Source organism: Entelurus aequoreus, linkage group LG28, assembly GCF_033978785.1.
Source record: "Entelurus aequoreus isolate RoL-2023_Sb linkage group LG28, RoL_Eaeq_v1.1, whole genome shotgun sequence".
In the NCBI taxonomy this organism is placed as follows: Eukaryota; Metazoa; Chordata; class Actinopteri; order Syngnathiformes; family Syngnathidae; genus Entelurus; species Entelurus aequoreus.
In genome coordinates, this window is record NC_084758.1 from 26,543,194 (window position 1) to 26,562,979 (window position 19,786).

At 35.8% G+C, this 19,786-nt stretch overlaps 1 protein-coding gene across 1 annotated transcript in view; it reads right to left on the minus strand.

Moving 5' to 3' along the window:
- The window catches only part of clic2 (chloride intracellular channel 2), a 17,108-nt gene extending 3,032 nt beyond the window's left edge, over nucleotides 1–14,076 (minus strand). The window contains exons 1-4 of the mRNA XM_062040009.1: nucleotides 13,844–14,076; nucleotides 9,886–9,995; nucleotides 7,893–8,018; nucleotides 2,686–2,786 (exon numbers count right to left, since the gene is read on the minus strand). Coding sequence (XP_061895993.1) covers nucleotides 2,686–2,786; nucleotides 7,893–8,018; nucleotides 9,886–9,995; nucleotides 13,844–13,897 — 391 coding nt within the window. The 5' untranslated portion in view covers nucleotides 13,898–14,076. The remainder of the gene's footprint in view (nucleotides 1–2,685; nucleotides 2,787–7,892; nucleotides 8,019–9,885; nucleotides 9,996–13,843) is intronic.
- Nucleotides 14,077–19,786: the final 5,710 nt, after the last annotated feature.

Here is a 19,786-nt window from a genome sequence, read left to right on the forward strand (position 1 = left end):
ATTGTTAATAAAAATATTTTTGGGGCGTCTGAATTGGATTAATCTGATTTACAAGATTTCTTATGGAACAAAATCACCTCGGTTTTTTAATCAGACCTTTAAGTAGTGATGTTCGATACCACTGATTTATTGCCGATCCGATACCAAGAAACATTCCAAATGTACCTAATGTGTCTGTTGAAATTGAAAAAGTTGTGTATTTTAAATCATAACATAGCATAAAGCATAGTTATTTATTCATTGTTATTCATTATATATTGTTATGTAATATTAGTTTGTTTTATTATTATTTATTATTAGATTTGTTACGATATATTATTGATTTATTTCAAACTCTGAAGTATATTAAGGTAGTGGCGTGAATAATAATGATACAGCCAAGCTAATACAACAAAAAAGGTGACTATTCAAATTTGAAAAAGCTGTGTATTTCAAATAACATAGCATAAAGCATACAGTTATTTATCCATTATTTTTTTATTAGATATTATTTAATATATAATAAGTATTATATTATTTTTTATTATTATTATTTGTTAGATTTGTTACTATATATTTTTCATTATTATTATATATTTATTATTTCAAACTCTGAAGTATTGTGAGTTAGTGGCGTGAATAAAAATATAGCCAAGCTAATACAACAGAAAAAATGTGTTCATCAAAATTTTAAATGTTGTGTATTTCAAATAATAACACAGCATAAAGCCTACAGTTTTTTATTCATTGTTATTATTTATCATATAATATGTAATATATTAGTTTGTATTATTAATATTTATTAATAGATGTGTTACTATGTATTTGTCATTATTATTATATATTTATATATTTCAAACTCTGAAGTGTATTAGGTAGTGGCGTGAATAACAATATAGCCAAGCTAATACAACAGAAAAAATGAGTTTTGTGAAATTTTAAAAGTTGCGTATTTCAAATAATAACATAGCTTAAAGCGTAGTTTTTTAAATTAATTGTTATTATTATATAGTATGTATTATATTAGTTTTTATTATTAATATTTGTTAGATTTGTTACTATATATTTTTCGTTATTATGATATATTTATTTATTTCAAACTCTGAAGTATATTGAGGTAGTGGCGTGAATAACAATATAGCCAAGCTAATACAACAAAAAATGTGTCTATTAAAATTTTAAAAGTTGCGTATTTCAAATCATAACAAAGCATAAAGCATAGTTATTTTTTCATTGTTATTATTTATTATATAATAAGTTTTATATTAATTTTTATTATTAATATTTATTATTAGATGTGTTACTATATATTTTTCATTATTATTATATATTTAATTATTTCAAACTCTGAAGTATATTGAGGTAGTGGCATGAATAGCAAAATATAGCCAAGCTAATACAACAGAAAAAATTGTTTATTGAAATCTTAAATAGTTGTGTATTTCAAATAATAACAAAAAATAGTTTTTGATTTATTATTGTTTTTTTATAATATTTATTCCATTATTTATTATTATTAGATGTGTTACTATATATTTTCCATTATTATTATATGTTTATTTATTTCAAAATCTGAAGTATATTGAGGTAATGGCGTGAATAACATTATAGCTAAGCTAATACAACACAAAAAACAGAGGACAGAAATCATACAAAGAACAGGAAAATGGTGTTTCCACTTAAAACCAAGTGAAATAAGTAACATAACAAAAGCATTGAAATAAATGAATTAATAAGAACTACTATGAGAAGTGAATCACAATTCAGTTACATGAGCTGGAAAATAGGGAACATGTTGTAAACCAGTGGTGTCCAAGGTGTGGCCCGGGGGCTATTTGTGGCCCACAGATAGTTTTTTTTTGGCCTGTAACATCTTCTACAGTGGAAATAAGCATGTTTTTTAAATTAAAAATCAAACAAAAAAAAACAAAGGAAAAATTAAACCAGTCCAATTTCCTCCAAAAATGTGACCTGAAAACCAAAATGGCCGTTGACCTGTGCGTCTTCTAGATGGTGTTTGATAACCATAAGTACACATTTTTGAGTATGCTAAAGTTGTAGTGAGAGAGACTAAAAAAGAAACATATAATGAAATTACATTGTATTGGTTTTTGTTACGTTTCGCAGAGACAGCAGGCAAGGGGCGAAAAGACGCCCTCTTTGGTAGGGAAACGCAGGTAACACAAAAACAAAGACGTGCAGCTGGGAAGTGCACAATGGCAAACAGGCGTGTGACGCATGCATGAAGGTACAACGGTGGGGTAGAAACTAATCCAGCCCCGAAAAGCTTCCTTATTGGCAACCAGGGACGTGGACCAGAGGAGTGTTGGCAAACAGGATGTAGAACGTAAAATAAATGTGTTGGACAGGAAATAATACAAAGTAGTAACTGTTGTGTGTTTTTTTGGGGGTCTTGACTGTACCATAAAGTACATAGTGGCCCCCACAGCCTTCAACTTTTCTGTCTGCGGGCCTTGCTGGAAAAAGTTTGGACACCCCTGATATTGACACGTTGCCTAATTCACAAGTTTAGTTACTTTTTTACACTGCGCTCATAATAATAACACACGTGATCTCAAATAACCCAAGTATCAAGAGTAGCGATATTTTGATTTGAAAACAGATCCGGTATCGGCAGTATCGATGTTTCAGTATCGATCCTTTTGGTGAGGATTCCGAAAACCCAGGAGGGAGAAGGCAACTCACAGGCGTTATTTGGTGTGTTCTTGATGAAAGCCGAGAATTTTGCGAAAATGTCAGCGCCCACGTCAAAGGACTCCTTGTTCAGCGGGCTGAGGTGAGGATACCTGGAGAAGGATCACATCTTGGTTTTAACACACTCACACTGAAACTGTCATCCCCAGTACAAGACCCGTACCATAACCAATGTTTGTTATTGTGGTTTATTTCATTTTTTTAATTTATGTATATTTTATTTTATTTTTAAAATTATTTTTTATTTGTATTATTGTGCTTTTTTATTTTTTTCCTTTTTAAAAAAAAATTTAATTTACATTTTTTTGTTGAATTTTATAAACCTTTATTTATAAATTGCAACATTTACAAACAATTGAGAAATAATAATAATCAAAATAAGTACAAAAACAATACAAAACAGCGCCAGGGGGTTGTAAACTCAATAAAGTAACTAAAATAGAATTATAATTATATACACATATATATATATATATATATATATATATATATATATATATATATATATATATATATATATATATATATATATATATATATATATATATATATATATATATATATATATATATATATATATATATAAATAAAACAAAGTGCAAAGCCATAGGCTCACACAAGTTCGGTAAATAATTTAAATTTGGAACACAGCATCATCGTTTTCACAGCTTTTTGGTCTTTTATTATTGTGCTTTTTTTTTAAAATTGTTTTAAATTATTTTTATTTTTTATTTATTCTATAAACCTTTATTTATAAATTTCAACATTTACAAACAGTTGAGAAATAATAATCAAAGTAAGTATAAAAACAGTACAAAAACAGTACAGAACAGCGCCAGGGGGTTGTAAATTCAAAGTAACTAAAATAGAATGCAAAACATATATATATATATATATATATATATATATATATATATATATATATATATATATATATATATATATATATATATATATATATATATATATATATATATATATATATATATATGTAACAAACAAAGTGCAAAGCCATAGACTCACTCAATTTCAGTAAGTAAATAACTTAAATTTGGAACACAGCATCATTGTTTTCACAGCTTTTTGGTTGTTAGAGGTAGAGAGTGTTTTAAAGTAGAGTTCTAATTCTTTTTTAAAGGCACAAAAAACAGGTCGGGTATTGAGAAACTTACATTTATGAATATAAAACTTAGCCAATAGTTTTTATTATTGTGCTTTGCAATAGTGAGGAAACGCGGTGACGTCACACTTCCGGTTGACGCAATTGACGCGGTCCCTCTGAATCCCGTTGCCACCTGTCAATCATCCTCTTCCCCGGCTGTCGCCAGTCACTGTTGTTGCTGTGCTCGGTTTGGCGTTTTTATGACCAACTTTATTCAACTAGGAACAAACCTGCCCACCACACACCCTCTTCATCTTTTATTTAGACCCTTTGTCAGCCGTGAGTCAACATTTTCCTTCATTATGTGTTAAATGGCGGCAGCGTCCATCCAAAGTCAATAATGCTACATGCTAGCTTAACTTTCGTATTTATACCCTAAATGAGGGTCTGATTTACGGTTACGTTATAGCCGAACATTTTACCAAGATGTATAAAGTTGAAAGGACCTCCAAGTTTTATTGTTAGTTGGTCCATTTTGTTGTTAGTCTTCCTGCAAAGGACGCCGATTTGGCATTGCAGTTTGTAATTGCCCTCAAACAAATAAAAGCACAAACCTGTTGCTTCAACATGAAAGTGATAACTTGATTAAAACTTGGTTTAATGCCAATTTATGGAATTAATACATATTAAAGTTCACTTCTGATTTCTGAATTGAGAATTTTGACATTACATTGCATAGTTAATGAGATGTGTATGCATCAAGTGATGAACAGGTGTTGTACCGAAATCTGTTACCCATCGGAATTTGTAACTCCAGGGGGCGATGTTCCCATGGCGTTTGTTTGATGGTTAAACGGCAAGCCCAAGGAGGAGGAGAAGAAGAACGCTTGCGTAAATGGCGTAAACTATCCTTAATATTGAAACGTCAGTTGTCAGAATTTCAGCATTAATAAATTACACATATTCTGGAAATCAATGACTTACTTTCATTATAGTATGAATCCATTGTATCGCGTAAATGGCGTAAGCTATCCTTAATGCTGAAACGTCAGTTGTCAGAATTAATAAATTACACATATTGAGCGTGGGTCTATTCTTGTGAAAGTGCGACGTCACTTTGACCGACATTACTCCGATGCGGTAAATACATATCAACTGACGTTTCAGCATTAAGGATAGTTTACGCCATTTACGCAAGCGTTCTTCTTCGCCTCCTCTTTGGGCTTGCCGTTTAACCATCAAACAAACGGCATGGGAACATCGCCCCCTGGAGTTACAAATTCCGATGGGTAACCGATTTCGGTACAACACCGGTATATAATAGATTTGATTTATTGAATGCATGTTTATTTTTGATACTGCTCTGTGAAATGTGGCCATAATTGTGTAATGTACCTAAACTTAGACAAACTTTATTGATTCACAAGGGAAATTGTTCCACACAGTAGCTCAGTTACAAAGGATGGAAAGGGTAATGCAGGTATAAAATAGACTCTAAATGTACCATAGTAGCTATATAAAATATAACATATGTAATATTTACCTATTATATATACAGTATGTAATCCATCCATCCATTTTGTACCGCTTGTCCCATTCAGGGTCGCGGGGGGTGCTGGAGCCTATCTCAGCTGCATTCGGGCGGAAGGCGAGGTACACCCTGGACAAGTCGCCCCCTCATCACAGGGCCAACACAGACAGACAACATTCACACTCACATTCACACACTAGGGACAATTTAGTGTTGCCAATCAACCTATCCCCAGGTGCATGTTTTTGGAGGTGGGAGGAAGCCGGAGTACCCTGAGGGAACCCACGCAGTCACTGGGAGATGTAGGCAGAACTGCGATCTTGGACTACATTGCAAATTTGAAAACCTCTTGGAGATGCAGGCTGCTCCGATGAAGGCGTATGATGAATTTGAGCACCAGAAATTGAGTGAAAAGTTCAAATGTATTTTCGCTCGCCCAAACACAAACATTCTAATCTGGATTGTTTTCCCTGGCTGCAAGCGACGTGACGAGGTTGTTGCTTTAAGACTCACCCATAGGACAGTGCAGCGAAGACGCAACAAACTCCTTCCCTGTCTCTCATGGACACACACACCTGTTGTTGACTTTTGTTGAACTGACTGGCTGCGTTATTACGGTTGCAAGAGCACCGAGGTCACGGAACAGAGAACCGCTGCATGCTTACTACACACATTAGGGCTGGGTGAAATGGACGAAAAAGTATATCTCGATATATTTTGACTTAAAATCGATATTCGATATATATCTTGATATATTTTCAGGTGAAGTATACATATAAAAGATATTCATTTTTGAGCGAGATTCACTGCAATTGAAGTGAATGACAACTGTACTGTAAACAGTCAGTGGCACTTTCATTAACCCAGTTAGTCAAGATGGGTATTAACAGCACAGAAAATAAACCTTGAGTAGCACAGAATTACATAACATAAATAACAGAGAAAACATTTCTTTCTACGTAAAATAAATAACATAGCTGTGCAAAAAATACAAAATGTATCAAACTCAGCTAAAAAAATACATTTGCAGACAGGCACTTTTTAATTGTCAGTCAACGATGTAGTGAATGGACTATCACACACGTACGGTTCTGGTCAGCGCCAAGTAAGTGACTTGACTCAATTGTGCGGCTATGATCTTCCTCACTTCTGCATACATTTTTGGCAGCATTTCTCGTGCGAAATATGCCCGGCTTGGCAACTCCAGAACAGTTTTGATTTGGGCTTACATGGTAAACAATTCAAATGAATGTTTTATCCAGACGCATACATTTGTCCAAATGTGGCCAAGTAGATGCATTTCCTGGATGTCGTCCAGATCACTAAAAGAATAATCTAAAGACGAGAATCTTCTTAATATATAAATCGCCCGCTTTAATATTCTCGCCGTCATTTGGGATGCGCGTGTCTGTTGTGATTTCCCTTCCTGTTTCGATGACCTGCCCTATGTTGCCTCTGATTGGCCTGTCCGTAATGTTTTGCTCTAATCTCAACCAATCGTGACTCCTCATAGTAAACAACCAACCAATCATGGATGTTTTTACACGTGCAAGCACGTCTTGGAAGGAGGAAGGGGAGGGGTTTAGTAGCCCATGGAGTTTTGAGAGGTAGCGGGAAGTGGTGGAGAACGAGGAACACAACATATAAGCAGTGTTTGGTAATTTTAACGTGAAATAAATTATATCACGATATTTTCTTAATATCTTGTTTAAAAATATAATGATATATAGTACAAACACTATATAACGCCCAGCCCTAACACACATATGCAACCACGAAAAATACACCCCTACCCCCACGCCTTCAACACTTCGCCCCACGTGGTATGACGGAATGCCAAGCAGTGCCCCTACTGGCTGGACGCTTTGGGCCGGATGTCAGCCCCCTGGCCCCTCGTCAAGTTGTATGTCGTAATATGTATGTGCTTTGCTAATTATAACTAAACATAAGTGAAGTTGGCTTGAAGGTTTGGGGAAGAAAAAAGTATTTTTATTTTCTCCATTTTTCTCAAGCTGCTGCATTTTGAAAACCCCTGCTTTCAACACCAACTTTAAGTGGAAGCATGGCGGAGATATGTGCAAAACAGTCTTGCCCACCCTCATACTTTGTCCAAACGAACCGTTCGGAATTGTCTCGGCTGGTTACACTAGACTGTGCCTTATTTTGAGCTTGTGTTCTTCTGTTTTTAGTGTTATCTACAACATGGATGACGGGGAGAAGACGCAGTCGAAGTGGAGGCACGTAAATAAGACCAAGAGACGATCAGAAAGCGGCATGAAAACGGTCTGCAACATAACATACAGTATGTAAGATATTGACCAAAGCACCACTATTTCATGTTATGTAGACCACAAGGAAGTGTTTCAAATGTAGAAAACTACTTGTATTTTTAATTAAATACTTTAGTAATTGTTCACTGGTTGAATCATGTGGGATTACAGTAATACAACATGTTACAAGTGTAGTTGGTCAAACAGCTGCACCAACAAACACAAATGTAACACATTTCATGTTCAGTTTGTTTGACCTTGGGGGAGGTCAGCGGGTTGGTGGCGGACACGATACCTGGGAGGCGCGAGAGTTTGCTCAAGAAACTCCTCTATTCTGATGAAGTCGGTCTTGAGGGTGCCGTTGTAGAGCAGGAAAGGAGGGTTGGCGCCGGGGGCCAAGTCCTTCAGCTCTGCAGGTTTCCTGTCAAAGGATAGAGATTTTATTTTTTTGGTATTATTAGGACCCTCCCTTTTTAACAGGGAAGGGTCCACCCAGATCCTTTCATTCTAAGTTGACTAGTTTTGAAGTTAGCCATAGCAATACCAGCACTGAGACTATCAAAAGGTCAAAGCAATCTCTAAAATGGTCGCTTGTCTCATGTTTTTGCCCAGCAGAAACTGAAAGTTAACTTGACCAGTTTGGTGCACCCACACATGTTCCTCCACTTTCCCTCCAGGCTTGTACTTCATGACACCATTAAAGTAGGTACGGGACAATCAACTGCTGACCAGAACGAGGCGGTTTGCGATGCGTGTCATTGTTTGCTGCGTTTTGGGGTTATTTTAGGACCAATTGAAAAGCACATTGGTTGATAACGTAGTTTACCTTTCCCAACTGTGTCTCGACATAGTACTGTACGGGTCTAATTCAACACACAAAATTTTACGTCTCAAGATCGTGCGAAATTATACCCGGAAGTAAGTTTTAATTTCTTTAGTTTCTAACATTTGTATACAGTGTTCTTGAATTACTTTTTAAAATGTAATTAGTTATAGTTACTCTTTACCAAACAAGTAATTGAATTACTAATATAATTATTCTTTAATAAACGTCGTTAATTACTAGGGAATGTAATTTTTATGTTACTTGGAAAAAAACTTTTAATATCTGGCATATGCATTTGAGAGATGTTTAATATAAGCGTGCAATGTGTGTATGCTTTTAAAAGGCGGGGCCTGTTTCAACAGAGATGTGTTCTTTAGCTTTAGCAGTTAGCAGCGCACTTTGTCTGCTTTGACGCCAGCTTGTGACACCGGATTGTGTTAACTCTGCTTAATGAAGATTGAATGGGCTTCGATGGCAGTCATATCGTCTTGTCAACAAACGGTGTATTGTTTGGATGGCAGGTTTGTCACTTCAATCTTTGGTTTGTTGTTCATTATTCCCATTGTGTGCGTATGTTGTTGTCTGCTGTCTCAGTGTGATGGTGCCTCTTCCTATTTGATATCAAGTGTTGCTTGTTTATTCTCGAGTAAAAATATATTTCCTGAGTTTGTCATTCTTGTTTGGTGTGGGTTCACAATGTGGCGCATATTTGTTACAGTGTTAAAGTTGTTTATACGGCTACCCTCAGTGTGACCTGTATGGCTGTTGACCAAGTATGGATTGCATTCACTTGTGCGTGTGAAAAGCCGTAGATATTATGTGACTGGGCCGGCACGCAAAGGCAGTGCCTTTAAGGTTTATTGGCGCTCTGTACTTCTCCCTACATCCGTGTGCCACTCAGTACAGCGGCGTTTTGAAAAGTCATACATTTTACTTTTTGAAACAGATACCGATAATTTCCGATATTACATTTTAAAGCATTTATCGGCCGATAATATCGGCAGTCCGATATTATCGGACATCTTTAATTTTAAGCTTTTTCAAAATATTTTTTCTTCGATATTTTGCATTGGAATTTTTTTGTCACGTACCAAATTAAACTCGGGAAAATAATGGGTGAGAGTGCATAGATATTATTAATCTAAGGAAACAGGGTGAGCTCATCGTGTGTATCTCTTCGAGCAGAACAAAGGCTTCTAAAGTGCTTCAAGGTGGAAAATATTCGTTGAACAGCATAAAATGTGTGTAACATGAGTGCCCCTCCACTGAAAACATGAATCCATGAAGTTTCCTGTTTTCCCGCCAGTAATGACCCTGAGAAGTTCACACAATGCTTTGGTCGGAGGCAACACACGGCTCTTTGTGCGCCGGCGGTGTGAAACGTTTTGCGCTATGACAGAAAAACAACGTGTGCGTCTTTAATAGAGGTGCTTGTGAAGAGGAAGGGAGGGGGGGCACTTACTTCCTCATGTCAACAGTGGTCACGGTGAACTTGACTCCTTTCAGCCACAGCACCATGAAGAGCCTCTGGCAGAAGGGACAGTTGCCCACGTTCTCGCCGTCATGGCCGGCCTGCCGCATAAATACATCAAGAGGAAACGGTTATGTCCCTTCCTGCCTTGAAGGTCACTTTCCAAGACACAAACCAGGGTAGGGGGCCTTCTGTTACGGCAAAAGACGACCGTAAGGCCTGTTTGTTGAAGCCCCAGATGTGGTTCTGAGGTTGTGTGTGTGTGTGTGGGCGCTAATGTATGTGTGTGTATGTATATACGTGTGTGTATGTATGTACAGTACAGGCCAAGAGTTTGGACACACCTTCTCATTCAATGCGTTTTTATTTTCATGACTATTTACATTGTAGGTTGTCACTGAAGGCATCAAACCTATGAATGAACACATGTGGAGTTATGTTCTTAACAAAAAAAGGTGAAATAACTGAAAACATGTTTTATATTATAGTTTCTTCAAAATAGCCACCCTTTGCGCCGATTACTGCTTTGCACACTCTTGGCATTCTCTCGATGAGCTTCAAGAGGTAGTCACCTGAAATGGTTTTCACTATACAGGTGTCATAGTTTTGATGCCTTCAGTGACAGTCTACAATGTAAATAGTCATGAAAATAAAGAAAAAACCCTTTGAATGCGAAGGTGTCCAAACTTTTGGCCTGTACTGTGTATGTATGTATGTGTTCCGGCAGTCAGCTTCAGAGGTGGGAACTGTAACTTTGATAAATTAGTTTCCTGTCGTTGAATATGCTAACCTAGCATGATGTATGTAGCTATTTGGTCAGTGTAATCTTAGCATGTCGCTCATGTAGCAATGCTAGTGTTGCTAACTTTTGTGTCCTCCTTAATGTTACGATGTTGTAATGCCGCTTCAAATAATGCGTGTACACTACTACACTGCAAATTTATTATATTTTTTAAAGCATATTCTATATATTGTTTATGTAGATCCTAATTTAAGTGTTAAATTAAGTCTTATGTATGTCTTATGTGTTTACCGTGCCAATTTTTCTTTTTTAATGATTTTATGGCGATATTTACCAAGCGGAACTTCCGTTTCATCAACACACCTGCTAATATTGGAGCTACTGCTCCTTAATTGCGAAAATCAAAAGTTAACCAAATTTTGGCGGACCACTTCTATTGTTCATCTTTGTCACCAGCCTCATCAATAAAACATTTTCACTTTGACAAAATGATATCAAAACACGAGATGCGAGACGTACGGGACTTGATGCGCCACCGAATGCTAACAGCTATCAGCAGCTAATTGGAGATGCACTTCATCTTCGACATCATTTCCTCCACATGACATTGGTGAGCCTTTGACGTGAGTAACGCTAACAACAAAGCTAATGGTCGTAACATGGGTGTTATGTCATGTTTAGAGACCTTTATGTTAAATCTCATTTAGAATGTCATAATCATTTTTTTATGCTTTAGCTATGAACATATTTGATTTAATGATAATTGTCCTATTTAGTGTGAATTTGGTTGCTATGGTCAGGCCTAGAACAAGTTAACCGCGACAAACAAGGACCACCTGTATGGCATTTATTAATTTGGACAAGTGCAGAGTTACAGTGTAAATGTAAAAAGTGCAAAAAGTACTCTATAGCTTCTTCTTGGAGACACACAGCTCATTAGCATTCAAGCTAATGACTTCTTAGCTGTCTTAAATCTAGCATTTTGGTCAACACACTTTCAATACGGTTGTCGGATACATATTTAACATGAGAGAAAAGTAATAATGCTTCTATTTATACTTGTGAATCTTTGGGGACCATTCGATTCGATTTGTTTGGGGTAACAATTCGATTCCGAATCGATTCTCGATTCAAAATTAATACTTTTTGGTGCCGGTTCTATGATTAACTACATAAAATAGATAAATAGCTCTAATCAATGTATATATTACTTAAAACAAGACTGGTTTTGTTTAATAAAACTCTACCCAAACATTTTAAAGTTAAATACAAATATCAGTCAATCAATCAATGTTTATTTATATAGCCCTAAATCACAAAAGTCTCAAAGGGCTGTACAAGCCACAACGACATCCTCGGCACAGAGCCCACACAAGGGACGTCGATGTGAATGACTATGAGAAACCTTGGAGAGGACCGCATATGTGGGTAACCCCCCCTCTAAGTACAGTCCCTAGTGGATCCACATAACAGTGAGAGTCTAGTCCATAGTGGGGCCAGCAGGAGACCATCCCGAGCGGAGACAGGTCAGTAGCACAGAGACGTCCCCAACCGATGCACAGGCGAGCGGTCCACCCTAGGTCCCAACTCTGGACAGCCAGCACCTCATCTATGGTCACCGGAACCGGAATAACCCGGCGAGGGGGCAACACTTCTCTTTTGTAAAGTAAATCTGTACAGCAGATATGATCATCTCCATCAACAATATGATTTGCCTAAATGGCTAAATGGGACAGATTAAATTAAATAGATTTTTTTTTTTTTAATCCCAAAAAAGGGACAAGCGGTAGAAAATGGATTGATGGATGGATTAGGAATTGTTACAAATAAGAATCGCGATTCATTTGAAAATATTTTTTTGACACCCCTACTTTAAATAGTTTCTCTTTACACTTGTGTGCCAGTGGAGTCGACTAACCTTCTGTAAATGTCCACTTACCCTTTAAGGGTAAGTTGCTTTATTTTATTTTGTTTAAGTTACATTTTTATATACAAGACAGAATAGTTTTTAATGTTGGTAATGTAAAAACAAAACAACAAAAAAGTGCAGTTATTTAAGGGGTTTATATCCACAGTTTGACTCTGGAACCGACGAAATACATTCCATTATTTTCTTTGAGTAAAAATACTGTCATGTCATTTATCGGTGTTTATTACTAATACAGAGAAAATGACTTCATGTTAGGTGTTTTTTAAAAACAGCTGAGGTCACCATCACACATGGATGACCTAATGAAGAAACAACGTGAGCCCCTCCCATGCAACTCTCCATTAAAGTAGCGAAATGTAACAAAAAGGGCTGTTATGTGTTGTGCAGCATAATGTTCCAGGGTGTTCCCCACCTCTCTCAGCACTCCTGTGACCCCCCACACACCCCATGCTGTATAGAAACCTCTGTTTTGGTTCACAAACCAGGCTCTCTCTTTCACAGCCTGTATAGCAAGTGGGGTGTGCCCGCCTTCCTGCATGATTCTTGGGGCCAGCCTGCGTGCTCTCTGCTCACTTTCTTTCTGGGCTGCGATAAGAACGTGCCATGCCTGCGCTCTGATAAAACGACAACACATGTGGTGCGACCCTCGGCTGACGGGAACGCACATGAGAACATCTGTAGGGCGACATGTAATCAAAACACAGCCTGACTTCTGCTACGTTCTAATAAGGAATAGAACATTACATATTATGCAGCCTTTTTTCCCCAATTGTGAACAATTTTGATGGGAAATGCTTGTTACATAAGATTGCTAAAAGTCAGTTAATAGGGTTTTATTCTATTTGTCCTAAATAAAAAACAATACCACAATCTAAGCAATTAAAATAAAATAGGCATTTTAAATTATTTTTTGTTAAAGTGTCTTTAAATTTTGGTAAGTGCTATATGAAATTAAATTTAAAAAAAAGTATATATATATAAAGTAGATATATTATTATATTGTAATATTGAGTTGTTTCTTGTAATGCTTGACTCCTGTAATGCAAATGTTACTGTAAGGAATAATTTTGAGTTTTGATGAAAATCCCTATATGAAATTGATTACATTTGGAAAAAAATATGTTACAGTAGATTTGTTTTTATATTGTACTATTAATTTTTTTTTAATGTTATTATATTGTACTATCAGGTTGTTTTACTTGTCTCCTGTAACACAAATGTTACATCAAGGAACACGTTTCAGTTACTCTTCCACACTCAAAACTGGAAACACTGACCTTGACAAATAACTCAATGTTTGGGTCCTTTTCTGATATTTGCCGCGATGCCATTATGTCCAAAATGTCCCTTTTTGAAAAAAACAAAAACAATTCCAACTCAAGATGTAAAAAAAAAAAATAAAGATGAGAATGCCTTTAAGTCTAGTTTGAAGTGCCTCTTTTAGAAGAGTGGTGAAACAGTTCAGGGCTGCTGATGTTTGGGCTCCTCAAGAGGATATCTCTTTCATAATACTTGTCAGTGCAGGGGGCGGGTCCACAGAAAGGCAGGCGGGGTCCACGCTCTTTTATATACCAGTTGCCAAATCTAGGAGGGTTCTAAAAATAGCCACATGAATACCATTACATTACAAAGGAAGTGATAAAGCTATGAGTTAAAACACACACACTTAGTCTATTTATTAACTACTTACATTCCTACACTATTACACATTTATGGGTGGATGAGGAGGATGTATTATACAGTATGTATTTAGACTTGCTTTATACACGAAAAAGCATAAAAGGAGCCTTTAATGTGACCAAAAAGTATCATGAATAATGATGCAATAAAGCAACAACGAGTAAAACAATAAATAGCATTCGAGCGGTTATTTGTTCAAAAGGCCTGTTTTTTATATTTATATTATAAATAAGTATTTGGTCACCTACAAACAATATATATATATATATATATATATATATATATATATATATATATATATATATATATATATATATATATATATATATATATATATATATATATATATATATACACATAATGGATGTATTTCATGTAATTTCATATACTTCATTCTCTCAGAGGCTCAATAACATTTAAATTACATTTAAAAAATATATACTTTATAAGTGATTTAGATTAAGTTTTGATTGGAACATAATTAATTCCTTGAGCTTTGCCCATAGGAAAGTAGAGTTTGATTCGGTTTAATTTCATTTGTGTCCAGAATAACAGAATAACAAATTGCATACTTTTTTGGAGACCTAATGAACCTCTTTGGATTAAAATAAAATACAATTTGATTTAATTAAATTCAACTGAATGAACCAAACTAAATGTCCTTTTAGCAGAAACACAATAAGGACAAAAGGCATTATTTATAATTAATTTAATCCATTATACTATAAAAAATAGTAATGTATAATAAATAGTCTTTTGAGCTGTGCCCTCTGGGAAATAGTTTGATTCAATATAATGCAATTTGTGTACAAAATAAAATAATAAATTATATTCAATTCAACTGAAATTACATTTTATAAACAAAAGTTAACACAATTTAGATTAAATTTGATTGCAACTTAAATTGACTTAAAGTTTAAGTCAATTTAACGCAATTGGTGTCCAGAATCACAAAATAAAATACCATTAATTTGGGGAGGTTGGGGGGGAATATATGTATGTATGTGTGTGCGTGTGTGTGTGGGGGGGGGCACGTTCCCTGCTCTTCAGGGGACAATCCCCTAAAGAGCAGGGAAACCTGCGAAACAGACTTGTCGGGATGAAATAGCCTCTGTGTTTTTTCCTGACTTAACGTATATTTCGCTCTACCCCGGGATTGAGCACTGTATAACGGACAAACCACAGCAACCTCTACTATATATATATATATATTTCTATTTGTAACTTATATCTGTTTGTAAGTTATCTGTTTTCAGTGAGGCTGCTATTCATATTTGGGATTTACAGTAAGTGGGTATTGTATTCTGTGAATAGAGGAAGTGAAATTTAAGCCCCCCTTGTCCAAAACTGCCTTAAAAAACTCATGAGTCATGAAGTCATGCAAGGTTTTGAAGGGAAACATGCGTGTACATAGTTCTTGTCCTATTTATCTTCTTATCTGGGCTGAGGGCTTATTTTTGTTCCCAGGAATTTTCTTCACTTTCAGGGAGAATGAGGAATATCTGCAGGAAATGTGATGATGTCAGCCATTGCAGGGAATACAAGGGAGGGCAACTCTTACGAAAAAGTGAAAGTTTCTTGCTTTTTGGATGTTACAGAATTATAGCCTTTTTATTTCCTAATGCAGATCAATGGAATTTTACTGTAGTATAAAGTGTTGGCACACGCTTGAATTGTTCGTTATGCTAGACAGGGAGTGTTTATTAGAGATTGTGTGACAAATGAGTCCCGTGCCAATCCCCCATTGTGTTGCATGGCAGTGTTTGGTCGCCATGACAACGGTCCATACAGAAGGATAAGCTAGGAAAGATGCACAAAAAGAAAAACAGGCGTTCAAGAACCACCTTCCGTGTTGTAAATCGAAACCAGGTGATTCTGGCTTCCCTGTAAGGATACCCACGCCGCAGAAAGGGCTTTCCAGAGTATTCCTGGAAACGGCGGAGAAGCGGGAGTCACCATTGACCCCTCGCTTCCCCTTGAAGCTCTCAAACAGATAGGAAGGCGCTCTCTGGCTAGGAGAGATCCGCATATCTCTGCTGGACACACACGGCAGCTGGAAGTCACATCCTGGAAAAAATGGCTTATCTTAGCAGAACACAACCTTGTCTGTTGACAACCAGGGAATATTGATTTTGCCATCGTGTGTGCAAGAAAAAAAAATTACACAAATCAGATTGTAAAACTTGCCAAAAAAATAAAACACTGATGGAAGGATTTAAGGATTAAATGGTGGAGAAATGTAAAATAAATTAACAAATGTAAATACATTGTTTTGCTGTGAATGTGAACATTGAGAACACACATGAGGGACAGACATGGGATAGCTAGCTAGCCTAGTTTATATTAGTTTACCCTAGTGTTGTCCCGATACCAATATTTTGGTATCGGTACCAAAATAATTTCGATACTTTTCTAAATAAAGCGGACCACCGGTACTTTTCAGAGGCAGTATAGTACCAAATATGATTCATTAGCAACGTTCCCTCTAAGGTGCGCGCCTGCGCAATTGCGCACTGCTCAAGCGTCCTCTGCGCACAGCAAATATATGCCGCGCACCAAATCAAATCCCATCTGAATTCTAAACAAAATAAACACATTTATTCTGTGTAATTTTGCAATGCAACTCTGAGTGACAGTGACAACAAGCGGCCCTAACGGTGTTCGTCAACACCGTTCAATTGAACACCGTTCAATTATTGTAACGTCTATCGAGATGCTTCGAGGACAGGAATTATATCGATCACTTTATTGAGCAAAACTGTTTATATTCGGCCATAACCACACCAAAAACATGAGTAAAAAACTTCTATCTCGAAAATCGAGTCATTTTCTGCCGTACAAACCAGGCCAAAACCAACTTGTCATCTGTCACCAACACGCATAGCACCAAGCCACTGGTGCGTTTAAGGCCACACAAAAAGTCGGACAACTCAAACACCACACAAAGTTACACTATGACTCCTCAGTCATACGTGTGCTTATTCTACTGTCATTTATTATTAATGGAATGCTGTTACTAGAGAAAGTTACAGGAATGCACACTTCATCCTATGCTTACATTTCATTGTGCAACATGAGGATGTTTAAGGGGAACTAAATGTGATCTCTGAAAGGGGTACAAATGATTTCCAAAGCAGGACCCCCACCCAGACATATTGTACAATACTAATCCATATCTTATGAAAAACAAGATTTCTTTTACTTTCATTACAAGTGGGCCAAATCACTATTATTACAAAATAATCTCATGAAAATGACTCCTCTCATTTGAGTGTTATTATAAAAGATTGGTTTGAGACAGGTGTGCTGCTGGTATTGCCACGTGTGATGTTGCTCACATGTGCTCCACTGAATGCTCAGGGAGTTTTTGTGTTTGCTCAGACACATGAACAATTAGAGGGGGAACATTGTTCATTAGTATTGCGGTACTATACTAATACCGGTATACCGTACAACCCTAGTTTACCCTAACAATTAGCATAGCATGGTTTATTTTTAGATTAGCCCAACAATTAGCATAGCATAGTTTATTTTAGATTACGTAATTAGTTATTCTTACAGCCAGACCTGTGTGTTTATATCTGTACCTGAGGAAGGCAACAGTTGTAGCCGAAACCGACTGATATGATAAAGCGTATGAATTCACTGTAACCACGGTGAGAAAACGAGGAAAGTCCGATGTGTTTTTTTCCTTTAATGTTAATAAGCTTACAATAGTATGCAGAGGTATAGTTATAACAATTTTATAAACAATTTATACAATATTTATATTCACGGTGGAGATTCGGGGGCACAAAATATTTAACCCAGCCTAGTTTGTCGTAGTTTAGCCTGCAATTAGCCTACAGTTGTTTATCTTGGTTTATTCAAAAAGGTTCAAATTATATCTTCCGATTTACTTTTCAGTGTCTTGTATTCTAACAAGATTTCAGTACGGAATATTTTACAATTTATACTATACCGACATCTTGTCTGTCTAGAAGAAACTGAAGAGTATTATCTTAGTTTTGTTTAGTAGCCTAGCTTATCTTAGTTTAGCCTAATTATTAGCCAAACCAATCTTAGTTTGGCCTAACTATTAGCCTAGCATAGTTTATCTATTATTAACTATTAGCTTAGCCCAGCCTATTTGAGCTTAGTGTAACTATTAGCCTAGCCAAACCTGTTTTAGCTTAGCCATGCTATTCACCTAGCCTATCTTATCTTAGTTTACCGAAATCTTTTCTGGCTTGAAACAATTGAAAAGTAATATCTTAGATTAGCCTGATTATTTGCCTAGCCTATCTTAGTTTAGCCTAACTTTTAGCTTATCTTATCTTAATTTTTCTTAACTATCAGTGTAGTATAGATTATTTATTCTTAACTGTTAGCCTAGCCTATAGCTTAGTTTCAATCAATAAATCAATCAATCAATCGATTCCTTTATTGTCATTGTCATAATAACACTTAAGTCATACATGTCAACGAGATTTTGTTTGAGCTTTGTCAGTTTCTTAGTTTCGCTTCAATATTACCCTGACCTATTTTAGCTTTGTCTAGGCTATTAGTGTGGCTATCTAAACTTATTTTTCTCAAAAAGGTTAAGTGATGTATTTAAATTTGTCACTTTTCAGTTTCTTTTAGTCAGACAAGATTTCAATAAAATATATAGAATATTTCATCTTTACCTACATCAAAATCTTGTCTGACTATAGAAAGTGAAATGTTATCTTAGTTTTGCCTAACAATTAGCCTAGCCTATCTTTGTTTAGCCTAATTATTAGCCTATCCTGTCTGAGTTTGGCTTAATCATTTGGCTATCCTGTCTTAGTTTAGCCCTAATATTAGCATCGCCTAGCCTAAGTTTAGCCACGCTATTCACCTCGCCTATCTTATCTTAGTTTACCGAAATCTTGTCTGGCTAGAAACAACTGAAAATTATTATCTTAGATTCTCCTGATTATTAGCCTAGCCTATCTTAGTTTAGCTTAACTTTTAGCTTAGTTTATCTTAATTTTTCTTAACTATTAGCCTAGTCTAGATTATTTATTCTTAACTGTTAGCCTAGCCTATATCTTAATTTATCTTAGTTGTTCTTCAATATTACCCTGGCCTTAGCTTAGTCTAGGCTAATAGTGTGGCTATCTAAACTTATTTTTCTCAAAAAGGTTAAGTGATGTTTTTTTATTTTTTGTCACTTTTCAGTTTCTTTTAGTCAGACAAGATTTCAATAACATATATAGAATATTTTATCTTTACCTACACCAAAGTCTTGTCTGTCTATAGAAAGTGAAATGTTATCTTTGTTTAGCCTAAGTGTACAGCTCTGGTAATGGGTACATTCGCACCCACCTGCACAAATGTACTTCAAAATGTAACAATCAAAATAAACATGACTTTTTTTTTGTTTACTAGGTCATGCATATACATATGATATGCATTAGTTTGACCATTTAAAATCAATGATAATTAAAAGGAGATGCTTGGAAATAGCATAAAAATGCCCCAAAAACTTGGAAAAACGCGATTCATAGGGTTACTTTTTGGTGTAACCATCATGA